At 36.5% G+C, this 22,336-nt stretch overlaps 1 protein-coding gene across 3 annotated transcripts in view; it reads left to right on the top strand.

Annotated features, from left to right (window-relative positions):
• LOC136035486 (ubiquitin-like modifier-activating enzyme 1) overlaps nucleotides 1–22,336 on the top strand; it is a 94,188-nt gene that overhangs the window by 49,357 nt on the left and 22,495 nt on the right. For all 3 annotated transcript variants that reach the window (XM_065717312.1, XM_065717313.1, XM_065717314.1), the window contains 4 exons: nucleotides 224–359; nucleotides 4,607–4,917; nucleotides 8,497–8,684; nucleotides 12,110–12,336. In XM_065717312.1, the coding sequence (XP_065573384.1) occupies nucleotides 224–359; nucleotides 4,607–4,917; nucleotides 8,497–8,684; nucleotides 12,110–12,336 (862 nt within the window). The remainder of the gene's footprint in view (nucleotides 1–223; nucleotides 360–4,606; nucleotides 4,918–8,496; nucleotides 8,685–12,109; nucleotides 12,337–22,336) is intronic.

The raw sequence follows: 22,336 nt of genomic DNA on the forward strand, positions 1-22,336 counted from the left end.
GTGGAAAGTATCTTATGCTGTTGTTAAATTATAATAATTGCAAAAATAAAAGATTATTTATAAATTAAAGAAAATCAAGGTTCATTTTGTCTGGTCAATGGTCTAATTCATCTGCTCAACGCCCTATTGGGCAGAAAAAAAAGAAGGTAAGACTTAAGAAGTTGGCTATTAAATTAAGAATTAGATGTTTGTATTATAAAATAGAATATCATTTCAATTACAGGTCAAAGTAATGAATCCTGCCATCAATATTGTTCCTCAAGAAAATAAGGTTGGACTAGAAACGGAGGGTATTTATGACGATGACTTTTTCAGCCAACTCAATGGTGTGGCTAACGCGCTAGATAACATAGATGCTCGTAAGTTTTTCTTTTATATATATATATATATATATATATATATATATATATAAGTATATATATATATAAGGCTATATATATATAAATATATAGATAAGGCTATATATATATATACACATATATATATATATATATATATACACATATATATATATATATATATATATATATATATATATATATATATATATATATATATATATATATATATATATGTATATATATATATATATATATATATATATATATATACATATATATATATATATATATATATATATATATATATATATATATATATAAGTATATATATATAAGGCTATATATATATATATATATATATATATATATATATATATATATATATAAGTATATATATATAAGGCTATATATGTATATATATATATATATATATATATATATATATATATATATATATATATATAGCCTTATAATGCATTTTTTTAGTGATTAATATTTTAATCCTGAAAAATAAATCCTGCAACCTCTTCCTACGAGTTACGGATCTTTTAATTATACTGTTTGAGCTTTTCTTTTTAGCGGTCTCATCAAGATGACTTTTACTACAAGGTGTAGTATACTCCTAAGGTGTCCTATTGTAACATGAAGAATATCGTGGGAAAAAAATCGATTTTTTTGCTTCTAATGAAGCTTTCAGAAGAAAGCTTTTTCTTGCTGGATTTTGACCCGCGCTTCTTTTCTTTTTCTAATTTGGTGTCCGCTACCGTCAAAAACTGTATACAATGCGGTATCCAAACCAAACATGAGATCTCCTTATTAAAAACTAATCTTTTTTAATCCTTGAAGATACACACGGTTGTCGAAGTTTACATTTGTATTTCAGAATCGGCTGTATCTAGAACGCTGACGTCATACAGCAATGTCAATAAAACCATTCGAAAGAGATTTTTTTTTTCGCGCAAGATAGCGTTTCCGAATCTGTTCCTCCAAAATTGCGAGATACTCGAATTTGAAAACTTTCACATTTGTATCTCAGAATCGGCTGTATCTAGAACGCAGTGACGTTTTACAGCAATGTCAGTTACACCATTCGAAAGAGTTTTTTTTTAACACAACATAGTGTTTGTAACTCAGTTTCGGCAAAACCGTTCTCAGAAGACGAACTGCAAATTGTATTGAAACAAGTTTCTTTGATACCTTTAAAGGTAATTCTCATAGTAGTGCAACCTGAAGTACTATTGAAAACTTTTCTTCGTACTTCTGAAAGTGAATACTATCTATGTTCAACCACTGAAATCCAAAAGGGAGAACAGGAGCAATGAGCATAATGATGCTCATTGCTGGACAAATGGACAAGAATTCTCAGGCTAATGGGACTTGTTGAAATCCAAAAGGGAGAAGAGGAGCAATGAGCATGATGATGCTCATTGCTGGACAAATGGACAAGAATTCTCAAGCTAATGGGACTTGTTGAAATCCAAAAGGGAGAAGAGGAGCAATGAGCATGATGATGGCGATACAACCAACGAGCAAGAATTCTCAGGCTAATGGGACTTGTTGAAATCCAAAAGGGAGAAGAGGAGCAATGAGCATGATGATGCTCATCGCTGGACAAATGGACAAGAATTCTCAAGCTAATGGGACTTGTTGAAATCCAAAAGGGAGAAGAGGAGCAATGAGCATGATGATGCTCATTGCTGGACAAATGGACAAGAATTCTCAAGCTAATGGGACTTGTTGAAATCCAAAAGGGAGAAGAGGAGCAATGAGCATGATGATGGCGATACAACCAACGAGCAAGAATTCTCAGGCTAATGGGACTTATTGAAATCCAAAAGGGAGAAGAGGAGCAATGAGCATGATGATGGCGATACAACCAACGAGCAAGAATTCTCAGGCTAATGGGACTTGTTGAAATCCAAAAGGGAGAAGAGGAGCAATGAGCATGATGATGCTCATTGCTGGACAAATGGACAAGAATTCTCAAGCTAATGGGACTTGTTGAAATCCAAAAGGGAGAAGAGGAGCAATGAGTATGATGATGCTCATTGCTGGACAAATGGACAAGAATTCTCAAGCTAATGGGACTTATTGAAATCCAAAAGGGAGAAGAGGAGCAATGAGCATGATGATGGCGATACAACCAACGAGCAAGAATTCTCAGGCTAATGGGACTTATTGAAATCCAAAAGGGAGAAGAGGAGCAATGAGCATGATGATGCTCATTGCTGGACAAATGGACAAGAATTCTCAAGCTAATGGGACTTGTTGAAATCCAAAAGGAAGAAGAGGAGCAATGAGCATGATGATGGCGATACAACCAACGAACAAGAATTCTCAGGCTAATGGGACTTGTTGAAATCCAAAAGGGAGAAGTGGAGCAATGGGCATGATGATGGCGATACAACCAACGAGCATGACTTCTCAAGCTAATGGGACTTGTTGAAATCCAAACGGGAGAAGAGGAGCAATGAGCATGATGATGGTAATACAACCAATGGGCAAGAATTCTCAGGCTAATGAGACTTTTAATTGGTCAATTAAGAATTACTTACTAATGAGAAACCAGTAATGGAAGAAGAAGCTTCTTCCTTAAATGAAGAAGCACCAAAAAAGAAAAGGCCACTCAACTATGGCAGTATAACTAGTGTATAAGGAAAACATAAACGTTCAAATAGGGATAAACCCATTTATATAGACACTGAAAGCAGGTACAAAAATCTAAATATTTCGATCACATATATAGCGACCGTCGTCAATAGAAATACTAAAGTATTAAAATTTTATACGAAGCCAAAAAAGTTAATTATTTTCTGAATGACCCGAAAGCTATTTATTTTGTTTTCAATAAATATGTTAGTTTCGATTTTAATACTTTAGTATTTCTACTGATGACGGTCGCTGTATACGTGATCGAAATATTTAGACTTTTGTACCTGTTTTCACTGTCTAAATGTCTAAATTTATCCCTATTCGAACGTTTATGTGTTCGTCAAAGAACAGTAGTGTGATATGAGAAAGTGATATCTAATTTAAGGTGTTACGTCGAAAAAAGTGTAGGTATTGGCTCCTTGCATACTTTGAAATATTTCAATTGTGTTTTTCTATAAGTTTGGCAACAGCTATAGTAGGATTTCCTATATGAAGACTATTGATGAGCAATAGAGCAAACTCAACTTTAATAATAAATAAAATGATTGAATTATGAATTTAAAAAAAATATAAAATATAGCCTAAAATGCACTTTTGAGACTTTTTTATTGAAGGTTTGCTAACGTCAATAAGCATGACCCAGTTGTAACACCTTGCTTTGTTTTTAAGTTTTGCTTGCAAAAGCACTGATAATTTGCAGTTTACCATTTCTTTATAAATCTATGTATGTAACGAAGTGAACGAATACGACTTATCCGAATATCTTATCTCTTATACTATATATAGATTTGTAAAATAAAATTCCTTATAAAGAAATCGAATAGAAGTAAAGTTTACAATGATTTAAGGAAGAAGAAAATTATTTGTCATTTGGTGCTAATATATGTGTTATACTCACTTTACATTAACTTTATTTTCTTTTAAGCACATAGAAATAAATATATATAGAAATAAACAGAAGAACAATTGGGTAGGACTTCTGAAAGATACATAGAACTTAAATTTTAGACTGGATTATGGTAACACTGAGGCATTCTCTGCCCCCTTTCACTTCCTTTAATTTTTTATCTTCTCGTCTGATCTTTTCCTTTCTTCCTTTTCCCTCTTCGTACTTGATATTGCCTTATATTTATTTATGTATTAACCTGACGGACCAAGCTCAGCTCTTTGTCGGTTTGGGCTCTAATTTTGTCCTAACTTTTTTTGTGTTAAGTGACCTTCGGTGACCAATGTTTGCTTTTAACTGTCCCATCCTTCCTCTGAAATTTAGCCCCCAAAACTGGGATCATTCAGACGGCTTGAACCAAACCAATGCTATTAGAATGCGAAACCTTTGGATAGGGACCTGGAAAGTAGTGGTTGGAGGGTACCAACATGTGTCAATCCTACGACGCGGTATTCCACCTATAGACTACAAGCGGCCAAGCCTATTAGGCTTCGAGTTCACTTGTTCGCCTTTGATTCCAAGTGAATTCAGTCTCTTATTTTGCATACAAGTCCAGTGGACATTGTCTGTCACGCATCAACCCAAAATTGATCCAATTTTTTCATCCCTTAGTTCTAATCTAAATCTAAGATCTATATTTGCTTTTGACATATTTGCTTTTTTTTAGGTTTGTACATGGACAGACGTTGTGTTTTCTACGAGAAGCCTTTGCTAGAGTCTGGGACTCTAGGAACGAAAGGGAACACTCAAGTTGTAATCCCTCATTTGACTGAGTCCTATGGTGCATCCCAAGACCCACCAGAGAAGGAAATCCCAATTTGTACTCTGAAGAATTTTCCGAATGCTATTGAGCACACTTTGCAATGGGCTCGCGATCTCTTTGCTGGCCTTTTTAAACAAGCTCCAGAGAATGCAGCCTTGTATTTGATGGATCCCACTTTTGTAGATCGAACTTGTCAACTCCCTGGATCGCAGCCGGTAAGTTTTCCTTCCCTTTTCTTTTTCTTTTTCTAAAGTTGCAATTGTACCACAAATATTAATTTACCTTGTTATTACCATAGGAGTATATCGTCGCTGTTACGGCTAAAGGTCATATTTGACATTTTCACGCTTAGGTGATTGTTACCAAAAATGTTTGACGTTATATTACTAAAGAAGTAAATCGTTGTTCTTACTCCTAAAGGTCGTATATGACATTTTCGTACTTAAGACAAATTGCTTAAAACCGCCTTTCCGTGTATATTACTATAGGAGTAAATCGTTGTTGTTAACTGAGGTCGTAAGTCGTAACTGTAAAGTCGTAAGTCGTAAAGGTCGTAACTGAGATTTTCCCACTTACGACATAATGGGCCAGATAAGTTTGATGAAGTTTTTTCAAAAGTGCCGGTAATCTAAATTAGATGGATCAAAGTTTGATTGCCCTGCTGACCTTGAAGAACAGTTTAGTAAGCATGTGTTTTTTATTGTTTGGGAAGAATAAAGATATCATAATACGCCCTTTGGGTTTCACAGCGACAGTAGCTTTACCATCCTGGCAGTCTTTTGATTCAAGGAGTAATTAACAGTCAATTTGATGATAATTTTATATTTCTAATTCAAGGTTATTTGGTTATTTAATAATATTCGGAGCATATTAATAATTTGTGGGCAGTTAATTACCTATTCATTCCTCTGATTATTGATTGAAGCTATATGCAATGATCAGTAAGCTCTATTTACTATTTCTTTCATTACAAACAGTAATATTTACTAGCAAGTATAATTTGCCCTGTATATTGCCGTAAGTAAATTTTGTTAGATCACCATGGAAAGCTTTGAATTTCATTAAATAAATGGTTAACTAAAACAGATTAAGCATTATTTATGGCATGATAATTTTTTATTTTTCATTTAGTGATCATTTTGTTATTGGATAAAATTCAGGAAAAAAAACTAATAAATTTAGCCTACCAATTATTTCAATTAATTACCAGTTCTCCCCACTAATTACTGATTAAGCTTACGTGTAGTGATCAATAACTTCGATTTACCTTTTTTTTGTTTCATTTCTTAATGGTCAAATAGTAATCTAGACTGGCAAGTACTTTTGTCATATATAGTTGCCATTAGCTGCCACACTGGCAAGCTTTTAATTAAATGAATCATTAATTTGCCAGTTTACTGTTATTTCTCATATTATAATTTAATTTTCAATATGTATTCTGCCAGGAATATTTTGATTTATATTTTTTATAAAATATTTTATGTTTTAATGTAAATTTCTATCTTATTTTAATTGTGCAACAAATACCTATACTAAACTTGGAATATTTTTGTTCAATTAATAATTTAGTTCCAGGGAAGTAAGCTTCACTCATTAAAGTGTATTTTGGAAATAAAAAGGGTCCCTAGCACGCCCCCCCCCTCCATGGAAACGCATAAAAATGAATATTGACTTATTGATAGTGAATTAGGAACTGTTTTAAGTTTGGATCATTATACCACTTGTTTTCTGCTCGTCTTAACTTAGGTTTGATAAAATCCCTTATGGGAATCAAATTTACTTTGATAAAAAATTCACGGTAGCAAGGGACCTTGCTGTGCTAAGATAAAAGAAAGACATTTTTTTCATCTGTTGGAATACATATTTAATTTCATGCTTTTAGAACATTGACTGAGAAAAATGTTAATTGATTCGTTGATATTTGAAAAAGGTTGTTTGGATGGAGACTGAGAAAGGTTTACAAGCGACTTTTATGTCTAGTTTGTCCATAAAGAAGGTCAAGAGTCTGATTTTCAATCAGCCCCCGTTTTAAGTTTGTTTTATCATAGGACTTTATTTCGGCCTTGACCATACAAAGGAAAAGCAAACTTACTTTGAATTAAGTCCAAAGTGAAATTATTTTTAAATGAATATCTTAAAAAGATCAATTCAGCTCTGTCCAAATGCACGGTTCAATCGACTTTCAGAGCGGCTAATCAATTAAGTAATTTCAAAATTATACAAAAACAATCACAAATTGGAACTCTGATGTCCAGTCTATTTACTTGATCAAGATTTTGTTCCTCCTATTGCTTCACTGTTATTTGCCCTCTTATGATAGATTTCAACATTTTTTTCTGGTGCTGCTAAAAGATCTAAGAAAAATAGTTTAATGGTGTTGGAGTGAGGAAGACGAATTTTATTAAAGTCGTGACCTACTTAAAATGTTTTTTTTTCAAGCCAGATAATATTAGTGTCCTAATTTCCGAGAAAATATATCCATCGGGGGAGGGGGTACCGAGTTTGAAATCTCCTACTCCAAAATTTTGTCCGACTCGTAAAAACGTAACAAAAATAGATATGAATAAATTTCTTGTGCAATTTTGAAGCTATGTTGTGTGTAAAAAACACTTATTTACCCCCTGCAAACAACAATCATGGATCGCCCTTGCTTACAAGTATGTCTGTCGCTTATTGATTAAACAATAAGTAAATTAATACATAGTATCCGAAACAGCGGAGATCATTTCCGAACTAACATTCTTGTCTTGTCTTCAAAGAAGTCTAGATTTTCATTTCTCGGAAGTAAACTTGTGCCTTTGAAGGAATTTTACTTCGGGTAGGCTAGAAACTTGATTGGGGCGATTCACAGGATGTTGTTTGGCATTCTTTGGAAATCGAAGATTTATGCGTGTGGAAAATCTCAAGTTGTATTGATTGGCTAAACCCGCTGCATTGGTTCAGTCACTTAACGTCTAAATGCACTATAGCCATTACCCAGTATCCTGGAGAAACAAAATGGTGAAAACGGCCCTTTGGTGGGATTATTTTACATAGATTGTAAATCTAGATCAGCAGTAAGGTTATAATTGTAAGGTAAGGACTATAATTTATGTGTCAATTTCAGTTTATGTGTTCATTTCCTTATTTTGAACGTCTGGAATTGATATATATTTAGAAAAGAATCAGTCTTCAGTGAAAGAAATTAGAAAACGGTTTGTCTTAAACAAAATGTAAATCGTAGTGCAACAAAAAATAAAAAAATGCCATTGATATAGGCAGGGAGGGCATATGGGCACACTTTACCCCCTGAAATAACAAAAAAAAAAAAAAAAAAATCAGAATTTCTGGGAACTTCTAATTGTAATTACCAATAAATTTTGTGTTTTCATTTCCCCCTCCTCCTTGATCCTCGGAGAAAAAGTGACATACTTGTCTGTTTACTAGACTCGCTTTTTTCGCTTTTGATGAATTTTTTTGTTCAAGATTTCGTCAAATGGATAAAATATAAGTATTTTGTTCCAGGTCTCAGCTTAATTCTCCGCAGTGTAAAATTAAGAATAAAAGAAAAAAAAATAGAAATTTCAGTTAAAAATCCATAAGACAAAATAATTTGTGTAGAAAAATCTACTTATTTCGATGGGATGGGTACTATAAAAAATTTGTGTCCCAAATTTAACCCGAGAATTAATCTACAACCCAATTAGGAGCAGAGAGAGGCAAGTTGGTTTGTCCAATCAAATTTAGCCTGTTGTTAAACCCTAGTATTTAACAATCCTTAGCTAAAGTTTCAATTTTGTTATTTTATCCTCAAGGTGGAAGCACTGCAATCGGTTGTGAAGGCTTTAGTCGAGGAGAGGCCAGAAGATTACAAGGACTGTGTCAAGTGGGCCCGTCATCTGTTTGGAGAACTATACCACAATCAAATTGCTCAACTGCTGTATAATTTCCCTAAAGATCAACTGACAAAAGAAGGGGCTCCTTTTTGGGCTCCACCTAAACGGTATTTTGTTTTTCTGTTTTTTATCATTAATTTTTATCTATTTTATCGTTGTTTATTCTGTGTATTTATTGCCGCTTACCGTTTTTGAAGCAATAACAGTAATAAAATAAATTACTGTTATTTAACTATTATGTTTATTATTGTAACCGCCGTTATACCGTTAATCTAATAGAATCCATTACTGTTTTGATAAAATAATATATTGATGTTGAACATGGAAATGTTAAATATCTTTAAGTAAATAACAAATCTAGGCAGATATTTCATTTAAATAGAAGTCTGCTCTTCATTCAGGAACGATAGAATATATTTTAATTCGTGAAAAAGAAGGGATCAAGCCAACCATTTTTTACATTTTATAGATAATACAGTATTTGAAAATACTGTGTTATAAGGAACTCTAAAACCAGGACAAATCTGAATATAAAACATTATTTGAAACCTAAATTTGTTCCTGTTGCTTAGCTTTTAGGGGCTTCCTCATTTAATGGAAACTGCTCATTTATCGCCTGATGTTATATCTTACAAAATCAGATCCATCAAACGATCTGGAATCAGCAGGTCCAGTCATTGCGGACAGATCACCACCTCTGAAAAGAGGATTCTTCGAACCTCCAAAAAGAGATGGATCTGTAACGCTGTTTTCATTGCTAAAACTACTCAATTCACTTCCGACATCAATGACCCTACGAGCAGCCCTTCGAATTGCGATCAGCCAACATTCTGAATACAATGTATTACTTGTGTGAGAATCTTTAGTCAAATCTGCTGATGGATGATAATACAGCTAACAATATTGCACTAAATAAACCTATTTGTTCACTAGTTTTCGACTTTCAGTACTGAGGTGTCAAAAATTGATCATCACCACCACCCCCCCCCCCCCTCTCCTGGCTCAATTATAAGAAAGAAAAATCTGTATGAAAGGGAATACCATACTGGGCAATTCCCGAGCCACAGTACCCCCAAGTCACGGTGCCCTGGTCAACTGCTCCAGTTGTCTCCCCCCCCCCCCGGGAACAGCTCTGTAGACATCCTTTTATATTGGCCCATAATGTCCTGGCAAATGACGCAATCATGGTAGAACAAAGGGATATTCAGCATGGTTTTATTATTCTTTTAAGTTTTAATATGACATGACTGAATTCTTATGTTGGTACATAACGTCATGACAATAAGCTTTTGTATCCTTTTATATTGGCTCGTAATGCCAATATAATTGCCATTAGGTGCCGTTAATGTAATTGCTATTAATTGCAAGTACGTCCTCGCGATTATACAAAAGTGATATTGACCAGTGAGTCGTCGAAATCCCCCATCCCCAATAAATTTTGGATAGTGACGTTTCTAAAGGCAACTGTGAGACAAGTTAAAAAATCTTGGTATTTGGGGTGCGAAAGCACTAGGCTTCTTCTTTGAATGTAGAAGCTCAAAAGGTGCTATGTGACAAATATTACATGAAGCAGAAAATAGTTTATTTTGCATTTCGATTGCAGTAACTTAACCAAACAAGATGAAAAACAGGTCAGACTAATTGATAAAACTCATTTGAGACTGTAAGTCTTAAATTATACGAGAAATATCACATAACATCTTGAAATTTTTGCAGTCTCCTATTTGTAACTGAGTCTTAATTAATTGAAACAAAAAGAATTTGCTTAGATTGGTCAGTGTTATTCATTGAAACATATTTCAAGCCAACGATCCTGCGTGGGAAATATTATATTACGTCATTTAAAAAAAACTTTGCTTGAGCAACAATTTTTGTTGTGTAAATCCAAGTTTTGTAATTCGTTTCACCTAACATCTGTGGAATTTTCACAATTCTCCTTCGTACCGACATTCTTTATTATTTTTATTTGTTCATATCATTGATGAAGCACAGTTTAAGCTGTTAGCAATGTGTCGAAAGGATAATATTACATGGTAAGAATCCAAATTGTTTGTGCGATTCTTCGCAAGTTTGGTGACCAATGTAATGAGTCATAACCGACCAGAGACTGCAAACAGGTTTTGAAGTTAAGACTTTTGTGTAGATTTTTTTTTAGTGAATTTTGATTACTATGGGTCTTGGCTCGTCCTTTACTAGGTTGCAGCTACCACTGCAACCACAGCTACCACTCCATGTGATTTGAATCGAGAAGCTTCGATTGGACTATTTTTTCAACAACAAAAGCTCCTTGCTGATGCTTATTCAATCCTATTTTTGACTCAAATTGCCGTACTAATCCTGAGATGAATCAACCACCATCTTCAGATTTCACCGGTAGTTCCTGTTCAGATTCTGCTTTGTGTTGACCTTGGATTGTGTTTAGGGCCATTCTCAACTCTATCCCCTAGATAGGAACAGGTCGGTCCACCAAGAGGAGTAAAGTTACAACAAATTCTACGCCACCCACCCTGTAGCAGGAGCCAAGTAAGCCAAGGGAGATATAAGTGCGGAAGAGGCTGTAAACCGCGGTTTAGGACCAAAGGGCTACAATTATTTAAACGATACAGAAATTATAGTATTTAATTTACTTAAACAGAACGGAAAACCTGTTAGCTAGCATTGAACATTAAAATCACCAATGTCATCTATTTAGGGTGACTATGTTTAATCTAAACTGCTCCACACTTGTCTTTAACGTACTTTAAAATGCAGGGAAGGGTAACCCCTGATTCCCACTTCTGCGATTTCGCGCAAAATTCTGCGACATGCGGTAAATGACACAAATCGTGCGATAAACGACGCAAAACCATCCGTTTTACTGCAATGTCGGATGCGTTGAATAATTTCAACACTTACGACAAATCGCATGTGTTGTTCTGATAAAAAAAAAAGTAACCTAAGTCATGGAGCTGATTGAAAAGCTAATTTTGGCTGTTTGGCTGTTCTAGAGTTATTTGCAGTGACGCAAAAGTCTGCGTTTCTTTGTAAACCTCTATCCGATTCTGTCATACGTCTGTTCCGCCAGAAAAAAAATTCGTGTCGGGATTGACGCAGCAGTGGGAACTAGGGTTAAGGAAAGCAGATTATGTCGTCAGTAAGAGCGTATCCGGGATTTTTTTCTCAAAACGCGTCAAAACTTATTTATGTGCATTTTTGCTACCTTTCACTTGTCAGAAAAAATTTGGGGGGGGGGGCAAACCCAGTAACCCCTGCTCGGGATATGACGTTGTTCCAAAATCTAGCCGCCCCTTGAGTGATTGTTTCTAAATATAGCCTAACATAGTTTGCTGGTCTGGACTTTGCGACGTAATAGAATCTTATTTTTAAGAGTTGTTCAAAATAAAACAGAAAACTACGCATTTTCGCTTGCATCTTTCTACTTATTCGACTGTATTTATTAAACTGTATCATAATTAAAATTTATTCTGAAGGTTTAAATTCCCGACATCAATTCTTCGTTATTGTCCGAGTCTTGTCCAAAATTTTGTTTCAGGTGCCCTCATCCTCTTGACTTTGACTCAACAAACAAAACACATTTGGATTTCATTATTTCTGCTGCCAATTTGAAAGCGGTTATTTATGGCCTTCAACCCCATCGAGATCTTGACTTGGTCAAAAATTTAGTCGACTCTGTTGAAGTTCCAACTTTTGTACCTCAATCTGGTGTTAGAATTGCCGTTACGGATGCAGAGGCACAGGCTGCTAATCAAGGCCAAACAGGTATATCTTTGCTTTATTTCAGGCTTTTAAGATTGGCATTATGTATATGGTTTATTGGAAAATTACATAAATTAGTAGTTTTTTATATATTAATATTGAAATCTTATCATGGTTGCTGCACTAGCTAATACTACTGATAAATCACTGCAGTACCAAGCCGCCTGAGGTGAACTTACTTAGAGCAGGTACATATGCTCATCCATCATCTCAATCTATTCAAAGCTTCCTTCTTTAACCCTCCCAGGAGGTTACCATTTCCCTTAAATATTTCCTTACGACTTCCTCCCAGCCCAGTTGGGAACGACCCAATTTTCGCCTAGATGGCTGGCCCACGAGGATGATCTTTGACAATCTGTCTTCCTTCATCCGTAAAACGTATTTTAGCCACCTCAGCCTTTCTCCTATAGCCCTAAAAAGTGGGACTGAATAACATTTGTCGTACAAATTGTTCTTTGAGATACGGTCTGTCAGTCGGGTACCCAAAACATCCGTATGCAGTATCTCTAGAAAACATCTAGCAAATCCTCCTCTGTTTTACAGAGCAGCAACGCTTTAGAGCCATACTTACCCCTGTCATCACTGGTAGCTTTTAATAGTCTAATATTGGTTTAGGGACTTATCTTCTTATTCTTCCAAAACATTTTAACTGTGAAAAATACTCTGGATCTTGGCCAGTAGTAACCAACAGTAGTAGCTGCAACCTTGTAAGGATTGAACCACGGCCAGTAGCAACAGAACGTTACTGTTCAGCGAAGGTAAATTTTCGGTATAAGTGATTCAGGAATGATAGCAATTTTATAGGTTTATCTTAGTGGTAAAATTTTATTTCGAAAGCTAACTATATAGAATTTCGGAAATAGCTTGAAACTCCTCGAAAATGGTGCACCAGTCGGTCGAAATACCGGTGGACCGTGAAACCGGAAACCGGAAAAACCATAAACCAGATGTTTTGGGCCCCCTACCCTGAAAGATAAAGAAAATCAAATGATCTGGCTCCGGTATCTTTGGCAGGCTACCAGACTATCGCAAAATTGGAGAAAGGTGTTTAATAGTTCATTCAAAAGATACTACCTATATCTATGTGTCTCTTATAAATTTCGTAAATTCTATATGGTACCGGAAATGGCACTCCTAGGTGCCAATCCTGGAGTGGGGAGGATCGAAAGCATAAGAGGGGTATTATTGTAATCTTCACTGTCAAAAAGCGTTAACCGGAAGTCCACAATTGCCCATATAGTATACTTTTCCTTCCCCGCTTGATTAGTATGTGAAAAATAAGACACATTTGAAGCAAAAAAAAAAACTATTGTAAAAGAAGTCAATTAAATAGAATTTTTGAATATAACTGTTATATACATGTATCTTAATAGTAAAAGTTACATACAAAAACGATTTCTCGGGATATTGAAAAAGTGCTCGAAAGGCAATATCTATTGTTGACAAGTGTCTTTTGTGTCATTTATAATATTAGTATTTTGGGAAGTATGCTTGCATTTTGCGGGAGGACGAATGTTTCACTGGGGGTACTTTTTACAGAGAGAATTTTCCATGGAGAGGGAATTTTCCAGGGGGTGAGCTTCTCAGGGAAAATTGTATACTGAGGGAATTTGCCAGAATTTCTATACGAAACTTCTTTTATGTTTCTCACTTCCTCTTTAATGACTCAATTTTCCGCTTGGAGGTATTAAGAGTAATTGTCCAGGGTAAATTTTCATCTGATTGAATCGTCCAGAGGATTTTTCTAGAGTCACTTTTTAGTCTAGCCTAAAGCAGATCCGAGGATAAATTTACGTCTAATTGACACTTCAAAATACGAAAAAGTAATTTAGTAAAGATTAAGAATAGTGGCTCTTCAGAAGGAGACGTGCTTGAGTGAAAAGAGGGATAATTTTAGGTTGTCAATTTTTTGCGCCTTTTTTGGTTTAGTCGCGTTTTAATCTAGTCATACCAAGAACCCTCTATGGTTTCATATAGCCCTTGGCTATATAGAAAAACCTAAAGATTAGAAATGATTAAATTCCTAATTGTTAACATGCAGCATGTATTTAATGAATCATATTTCAAAGCTAAATATGACTCTGAAGCAGGGGTGCTCCGAAAAGCGGACGAAATTTACTAGATGTTTTCCAGAGAAATTGCCTACGGATTGTTCTGGTTACCTGGCTGACTGACCGTATTTCAAACAGTAGGTTGTACGAAAATGTGGTTCAATCCGGCTTTCTTTGGCTATAATGAAAGAAAGGTTGATATGGCTAGGCCACGTTCTGCGGATGAAGGAAGATTGTCCTTTTTGGCAAATCGTCTGGGGCTACACGGAAAACAAGTCGTCCTCGTCTGGGGTGGGAGGATGTCATGAATAAAGATCTAAAGGAAATGGGAACTTCCTGGGAGGGTGTAAAGAGGGAGGCCTTGAATAAATTAGGTTGGAGGAGTAGCCTGCGTAGCTGTGTTGGCCTCAGGCGGCTTGGTGCTGCAGTGAGTTAGTAGTGGTAGTAGTATTTCCCTGTTGTTATTTTTTTCAGTTTTCATTCCTGCGGTGGTTCAATCCTGCTTTCTAGGGCTATAATGAAAGAAAGGTTGAGATGGCTAGGCCACGTTCTGCAGATGAAGGATGACAGATTGCCGAAGATTGTCCTTTTTGGTCAATCGTCTGGGGCTACACGGAAATTAGGTCGTCCTCGTCTGGGGTGGAAGGATGTCATGAATAAAGATCTAAAGGAAATGGGAACTTCCTAGGAGGGTGTAAAGAGGGAGGACCTTGAATAAATTAGGTTGGAGGAGTAGCCTGCGTAGCTGTGTTGGCCTCAGGCGGCTTGGTGCTGCGGTGAGTTAGTAGTAGTAGTATTTCCCTGTTGTTGTTTTTTTTTTCAGTTTTCATTCATGTTTTCAATCCGTTTGCCACAAAAAAGCCTACCAGAATTAAGGAATAAGAATAAACATGGCGCCATTCTATTTGAATTCTTAAGATGGAATCTTGAGAATAAATTTTTTACTTTAAATTTTTTACGCTGGCAACTCTTGTCGAGTTGAGTTATTGGCATAAAAAGTGAAAGAAAAGAGCTTGCGTTTTGTATGGGAAACTTATAATTTGGTGTATCTACTATATTCGCACATAAGGGGGCAATAGCGGTTTTAGGTCTTACAAACTGGAGAGGGAGCCAGGTATACAAAAATCATCTTTTTGTTAATTAAGCAGCTTAATAGGAGCGTAAATATATCAAACAGTTCGTGGTAACGAACTGTAGTAAGGAGCGACCAGGCTCAATAGTAACTGAAACTCTAAAAAATGGAATTTTGATACCAATAGTTACATCCAAAAAATTGCATTTTAATGCTGATTTTAAATATATAACTTTCATCAAGCATGCAGACCCGCTATACTTTAATCCCCACCTCCCTAATATGCAAATATATAGCCCAAATTTATTTTTAAAGTATAAAGTATACATCTTCATTCGCACTCCTACGTCAGGTGTAGAGGCAAAAACTCGGACAATTTTTTCGACGCCTTTTTTTCTGCATTTGTTTCTGTATACAACGTGTACTAGTAAGCTAGTAAGAGAATAAATTCTTTACGATAGGCGGGGTCGAACATCAGATCCTAGAATTATAGTGCGCGTCCCTATCCAATACACCGTCATTAGGTTTTAGGTAACCATATTCTATCAGAAGTAGCTGTCGCAGAGTAACTTTTTAGTTTACTTAAAAGCAGAGCTGAGGACTTATTTACAGCCAATTGACAACTTAAAATATGAAAAAGTAATATGGGAAAAGCCAAGAATAGTGGCTCTTTAATAGGAGACATGCTAGAGCAAAAAGAGGGACATTTATAGATATGCTAATTTTTGCTTCTTTTTTGGTTTTGTTCCTGTATTTGACAAGTTATCCCCAAAACTCCTCTAAATGTCTCATATAGCCCTAGGCTATATAGAAAAACCATTAGATTAGAAATGATTAAGTTCTTACTTGTTAATACGCAGCAAGTATTTAATGAATCATATTTACCTGTTTTTTGTTTTTTTTTTGTTTTTTCGTTTTCATACTTGTTTTCCAATCGTTTGCCATAAACAAGACTGGTACTTGTGTATAATTCAGAACACACTCAATATGTGAAGTTAGGTTCTTTTGTGAAACAAACTAAGATGCTTTGAAATATTTTACAATTTTGATCGCGAATTATGCCAGCATGACACGAGAAACTAATCCAGCAACTTCTTTATACCACACAATTAGCTTTGGTTTGGTTGCAAAATAAATTGTATCTATATTTTATTTAAGTATATAGTTTTTATGGCACTTGGTATTAACCAAGTGACATATAGCAATCGCCAATTCTGTCGGTCTGTCTGTCTGTCGGTCTGTCTGTCTCTCGGTCTGTCGGTCCCGGTTTTGCTACTTTAGGCACTTCCAGGTAGGCTAGGACGATGAAATTTGGCAAGTGTATCAGGGGCCGGACCAGATTAAATTAGAAATAGTCGTTTTCCCGATTTGACCATCTGAGGGGTAGTTAGTGGGGGGCCGGTTAATTCGCAAAAATAGAAAAAATGAAGTATTTTTAACTTATGAGCGGGTGATTAGATCTTAATGAAATTTGATGTTTGGAATGATATTGTGTCTCAGAGCTCTTATTTTAAGTCCCGACCGGATCTGATGACATTGGGGGGAGTTGGAGGGGGGAACCTAAAATCTTGGAAAACACTTAGAGTGGAGGGATCGGGATGAAACTTGATGGGAAAAATAAGCGCAAGTCCCAGATACATGATTGACATAATCGGAACTGATTCGCTCTCTTTGGGGTAGTTGGGGGTGGGGGAGTAATTCTTAAAAATTAGAAAAATGAGGTATTTTCAACTTACGAACGGGTGATCGGATCTAAATGAAATTTGATGATTAGAAGGATATCGTGTCTTAGAGCTCTTATTTTAAATCCCGACCGGATCTGGTGACGGGGGCGGGGAGTTGGGAGGGGGAAACCTAAAACTTGGAAAACACTTAGAGTGGAGGGATCGGGATGAAATTTGTTGGAAAAAACACGAGTCCTAGATACATGATTGACATAACCAGGGTTATTGACATAACCGCTCTCTTTGGGGTAGTTGGGGGGGGGGGGGGGTTAATTCTGAAAAATTAGAAAAAATGTGGTATTTTTAATTTACGAACGGGTGATTGGATCTCCATGAAATTTGATATTTAAAAGGATATCATGTCTCAAAGATCTTATTTTAAATCCTGACCGGATCTGGTGACATTGGGGGAAGTTTGGGGTAAGGAAACCTAAAATGATGGAAAACGCTTAGATTGGAGGGATTGGGCTGAAATGACGTGTATGGGGGCAGTTGGGGGATGGACCGGAAATCTTAGAAAATACTTAAAGCGGTGAGATCAGGATGAACCTGGATGGGAAGAATAGAAACCTGTCTAAGATACGTGACTGACATAACTGGACCGGATCTGCTCTCTTTGGTGGAATGGGTAATTTTGAAAATTGAGGTATTTGTAAATTACGAAAGGGTGACCAGATCTTAATGAAATTCGATATTTAGAAGAATCTTGTGCTTTAAAGTTTTAATTTCAAATTCCGACCAGATCCTGTGACATTCGGGGGAGTTGGAGGGGGAAACCGGAATTCTTGGAAAACATGAAAATTGGGGTATTTTTATCTTACGAATAGATGATGGGATCGTAATGAAATTTGATTTTTAGAAGGAATTCATGTCTCAGAGCTCTTATTTCAAATCCCGACCAGATCTTTTGACATTGGGGGGAGTTGGAGGGGGAAATCTTGGAAAAATACTTGGAGTGGAGGAATCGGGATGAAGCTTGGTGGATAGAATAAACAAATGTCCTTGATACGTGATTGACAGAATCGTACTTTATTCGCTCTCTTTGGGGGAGTTGGGGGGAGGGTTTCAGTGATTTGGCGAGTTCGGTGCTTCTGGACGTGTTAGGACGATTAAAATTGGTAGGCGTGTCAGGGAGCTGCACAATTTGACTTGATAAAGTCGTTTTCCCGGATTCGACCATCTTGGGGGCAAAAGGGAGAGGAAAAATTAGAAAAAAATTAGGTATTTATAACTTACGAGTGGGTGATCGGATCTTATTGATATTTAGAAGGACTTTGTGACTCAGAGCTCTTATTTTAAATCTTGACCGGCATTAAGCCTCTTATTTTCCTTTTTAAATCAATCTATTGATTCATAGAATTTTGTTAGAGCTCATACCATATGATCTCTTGGCTCTTAGCTCTTCTTGCCTCGTCACAAGTGCCATATGAGCTCTTGTTATTTTGGTTTTTTACTTAAATTTAGTTTAACTTTTTACGCTGGCAACTCTTGTCGAGTAGAGTTATTGGCATAAAAAGTAAAATAAAAGAGCTTGTGTTATGCATAGGAAACTTATAATTTGGTGTATCTACTGTATTTGTGCATAAGTGGGGCAGCAAGTTTTTATCTCAGCTATTTGAATTGTCCGTCAGAATAAATATATACCAATTTATGAGGTCTAAAACCGACAGGTTTCCCTGTAATAACATTGCTTTAAGCCCTCCCCCCCCCAAAGAAAATTCCTCAATAATAGAACTAAGCGAATGTTCGCGCTCAGTATCAAAGTGTGTATATCTGACTCATTGGCACTTCGACTGGAGAGCAAAAGTACGGTTTTTAAAGTTTATATGGGTACATTTTTTTTATAATAAAAATAACTTTTTGAATCATAAACTGTTTCTTAGGTAGTATAAATAGGGTCGTTTGGTAGTAACGTGCTTACTTGCTCTTTCCCTGCTTGCATGCACTCGAGACAAGTCACAGGGTGTTCCGTGGGACCGTAAGTTGAGACGTGGTGCCAAGAATACGCTGGACCGCATTTTGCCACTGTTTTTTATCTTCTTTTTGAGGGTGTATGTTTTCTAACGATAGTTGGCATGTAGGAACGTCCTGGGAATCTAGTGAAGGAAAGGGGGCAAAAATAGGTACATTTTATGAACAATCTCAGAGATTCAAAGAAAATTCATATAAGTTGCGATGTTTTTTTTGGTGTGTGGGAGGAGGGGGTAGGGTACACAAGATCAAAATCTCTGCTCCCGTTTCCCCGTGTTATTCCTCCTTTTGAGAATCCTGGAGCTGATGGAAAATGTCACAATTGTTGAAAATCGCTGTATTGTGTATAAAGACTTATTCGGACTTCTTTATTTAAGTGTGTCGGAGAAGCTCCCCCTCTAGTAGAACTGAAAAAACGTAAGTCATACATTTAAGTGTGTCGGAGAAGCTCCCCCTCTAGTAGAACTGAAAAAACAGAAGTCATTTATCTAAAAAAAAATCCTGATTTCTTCCTTCTAAAACTCCTCCTTTTTAATTCACTTGGTATTAACCAAGTAACATATAATGATTGCAAATTCTGTCGGTCGGTTCTGTCTGTCTGTCCCGGTTTTGCTAGTTTAGGTACTTCCAGATAAGCCTGGACGATGAAATTTGGCAGCCGTATCAGGGACCAGACCAGATTAAATTAGAAATAGTCGCTTTCCCGATTCGACCATCTGGGTGGGGTGGGGGGACGGTTAATTCGGAAAAATTAGAAGAAATGAAGTATTCTTAACTTACGAGCGGATGATCATATCTTAATGAATTTTGATATTTAGAAGGACCTTGTGGCTCAGAGCTCTCATTTTAAATCCCTACCGGCATTAAGCCTATGATTTCCCTTTTAAATCAATCTATTTGATTCTTAGAATTTTGCTAGAGCTCATGCCATATCGTCCCCTGAGAGCGGTTTTGTCGTATCTGCAACTTTTTCGGAAAGTTGAGTTAGGACTGCCATCTAATGTGAAATTTTTTGCTCTATCCGATTCCGTCGACCATTTTATTGTATCTCAACTAGAAGTGCCTCAATTTTAGATTTCTCTTTTATCGTATCTCACATTTTGCCGTTTTGTTAAGAACGATTTTGTCGTATCTCGTATAGGAAAATTACATGGGCATTTTTGTCGTAACTCCGTCAACGTACACTTTTGAAGAAAAATAGATTTGGTAAAAGTTTCACAATGAGACCCAAATGGACATTATTTACATCTGCACAAGCAACACAATATTTACAGGACTCCGGTACTTTTTTTTTTGGTAGTGCTTCCTTGTAAGGGAGCAGCCTGTCGGTAAATCTTTCGCAGTTAATATTATTGACTTAAAAATAAAGTGAATTTACCACTCGATGACTTTTTATGGCACTTGGTATTAACCAAGTGACATATAGCAATCACAAATTCTGTCGGTCTGTCTGTCGGTCCCGGTTTCGCTACTTAAGGCACTTCCAGGTAAGCTAGGACGATGAAATTTGGTAAGCGTATCAGGGACTGGACCAGATTAAATTAGAAATAGTCTTTTTTCTGATTTGACCATCTGGGGGGGGGGGGGGGAATGGGGGCCTGGTTATTTCGAAAAAAATGTATTTTTAACTTATGAGCGGGTGATGAGATCTTAATGAAATTTAATGTTTGGAATGATATTGTGTCTCAGAGCTCTCATTTTAAATCCCGACCGGATCTGATGACATTGGAGGGAGTTGGAGGGGGGAAACCTAAAATCTTGGAAAACACTTAGAGTGGAGGGATCGGGATGAAACATGATGGGAAAAATAAGCACAAGTCCCAGATACATGATTGACATAATCGGAACAGATCCTTTCTCTTTGGGGTAGTTGGGGGGGGGGTAATTATGAAAAAATAGAAAAAATTAGGTATTTTTAACTTACGAACGGGTGATCGGATCTCAATGAAATTTGATGTTTTGAAGGATATCGCGTCTTACAGCTCTTATTTTAAATCCCGACCAGATCTGGTGACATTGGGGGGGGGGGGTCGGGAGGGGTAAACCTAAAACTTGGAAAACACTTAGAGTGGAGGAATTGGGATGAAACTTGGTGTGAAAAATAAACACAAGTCCTAGATACATGATTGACATAAACGGATCGGATCTGCTCTCTTTGGGTTAGTTGGGGCGGGGGGGGGTTATTTCTGAAAAATTAGAAAAAATTGGGCATTTTTAACTTGCGAACGGGTGATCGGAACTCAATGAAATTTGATGTTTAGAAGGATATCGTGTCTCAGAGCTCTTATTTTAAACCCGGCCGTATCTGGTGACATTGGGGGGGGGAGTTGGGAGGGGGAAACCTTAAACTTGGAAATCACTTAGAGTGGAGGGATCGGATGAAACTTGGTGGGAAAAATAAGCACAAGTACTAGATACATGATTGATATAACCGGAACGGATCCGCTCTCTTTGGGGTAGTTGGGGGAGGGGTTAATTCTGAAAAATTAGAAAAAATGAGGTATTTTTAACTTACGAACGGGTGATCGGATCTTATTGAAATTTGATATTTTGAAGAATATCATGTCTCAAAGCTTTTATTTTGAATCCTGACCGGATCTGGTGACATTGGGGGAAGTTTGGGGTGGGGGAACCTAAAATCATGGAAAACGCTAAGATTGGAGGGATCGGGATGAAACTTGGTGGAAAAAATAAGCAGAAGTCTTACATACGTGATTTACAGAATCGGAAAGGATCCGCTCTATTGGGGGGGGGGGGTTAATTCCGAAAAATAAGAAAAAATGACGTATTTTTAACTTACGAAGGAGTGATCGGATCTTCTTGAAACTTCATATTTAGAAGGACCTCGTAACTCAGATCTCTTATTTTAAAACTCAACCGGATCAAGCATAATTGGGGGGGGGGCGAAAATCTTAGAAAATACTTAAGCGGTGAGATCAGGATGAAACTGGACGGGAAGAATAGAAACCTGTGTAAGATACGTGATTGACATAACCGGACCGGATCTGCTCTCTTTGGTGGAATTGGGGGGGGGGTAATTTTGAAAATTGAGGTATTTGTAACTTACGAAAGGGAGACCAAATCTTAGTGAAATTTGATATTTAGAAGGATCTTGTGCCTTAAAGTTCTAATTTTAAATTCCGACCAGATCCTGGGACAGTGGGGGGAGTTGGAGGGGGAAACCG

Source organism: Artemia franciscana, chromosome 14 (assembly GCF_032884065.1).
Source record: "Artemia franciscana chromosome 14, ASM3288406v1, whole genome shotgun sequence".
Lineage (NCBI taxonomy): Eukaryota > Metazoa > Arthropoda > Branchiopoda > Anostraca > Artemiidae > Artemia > Artemia franciscana.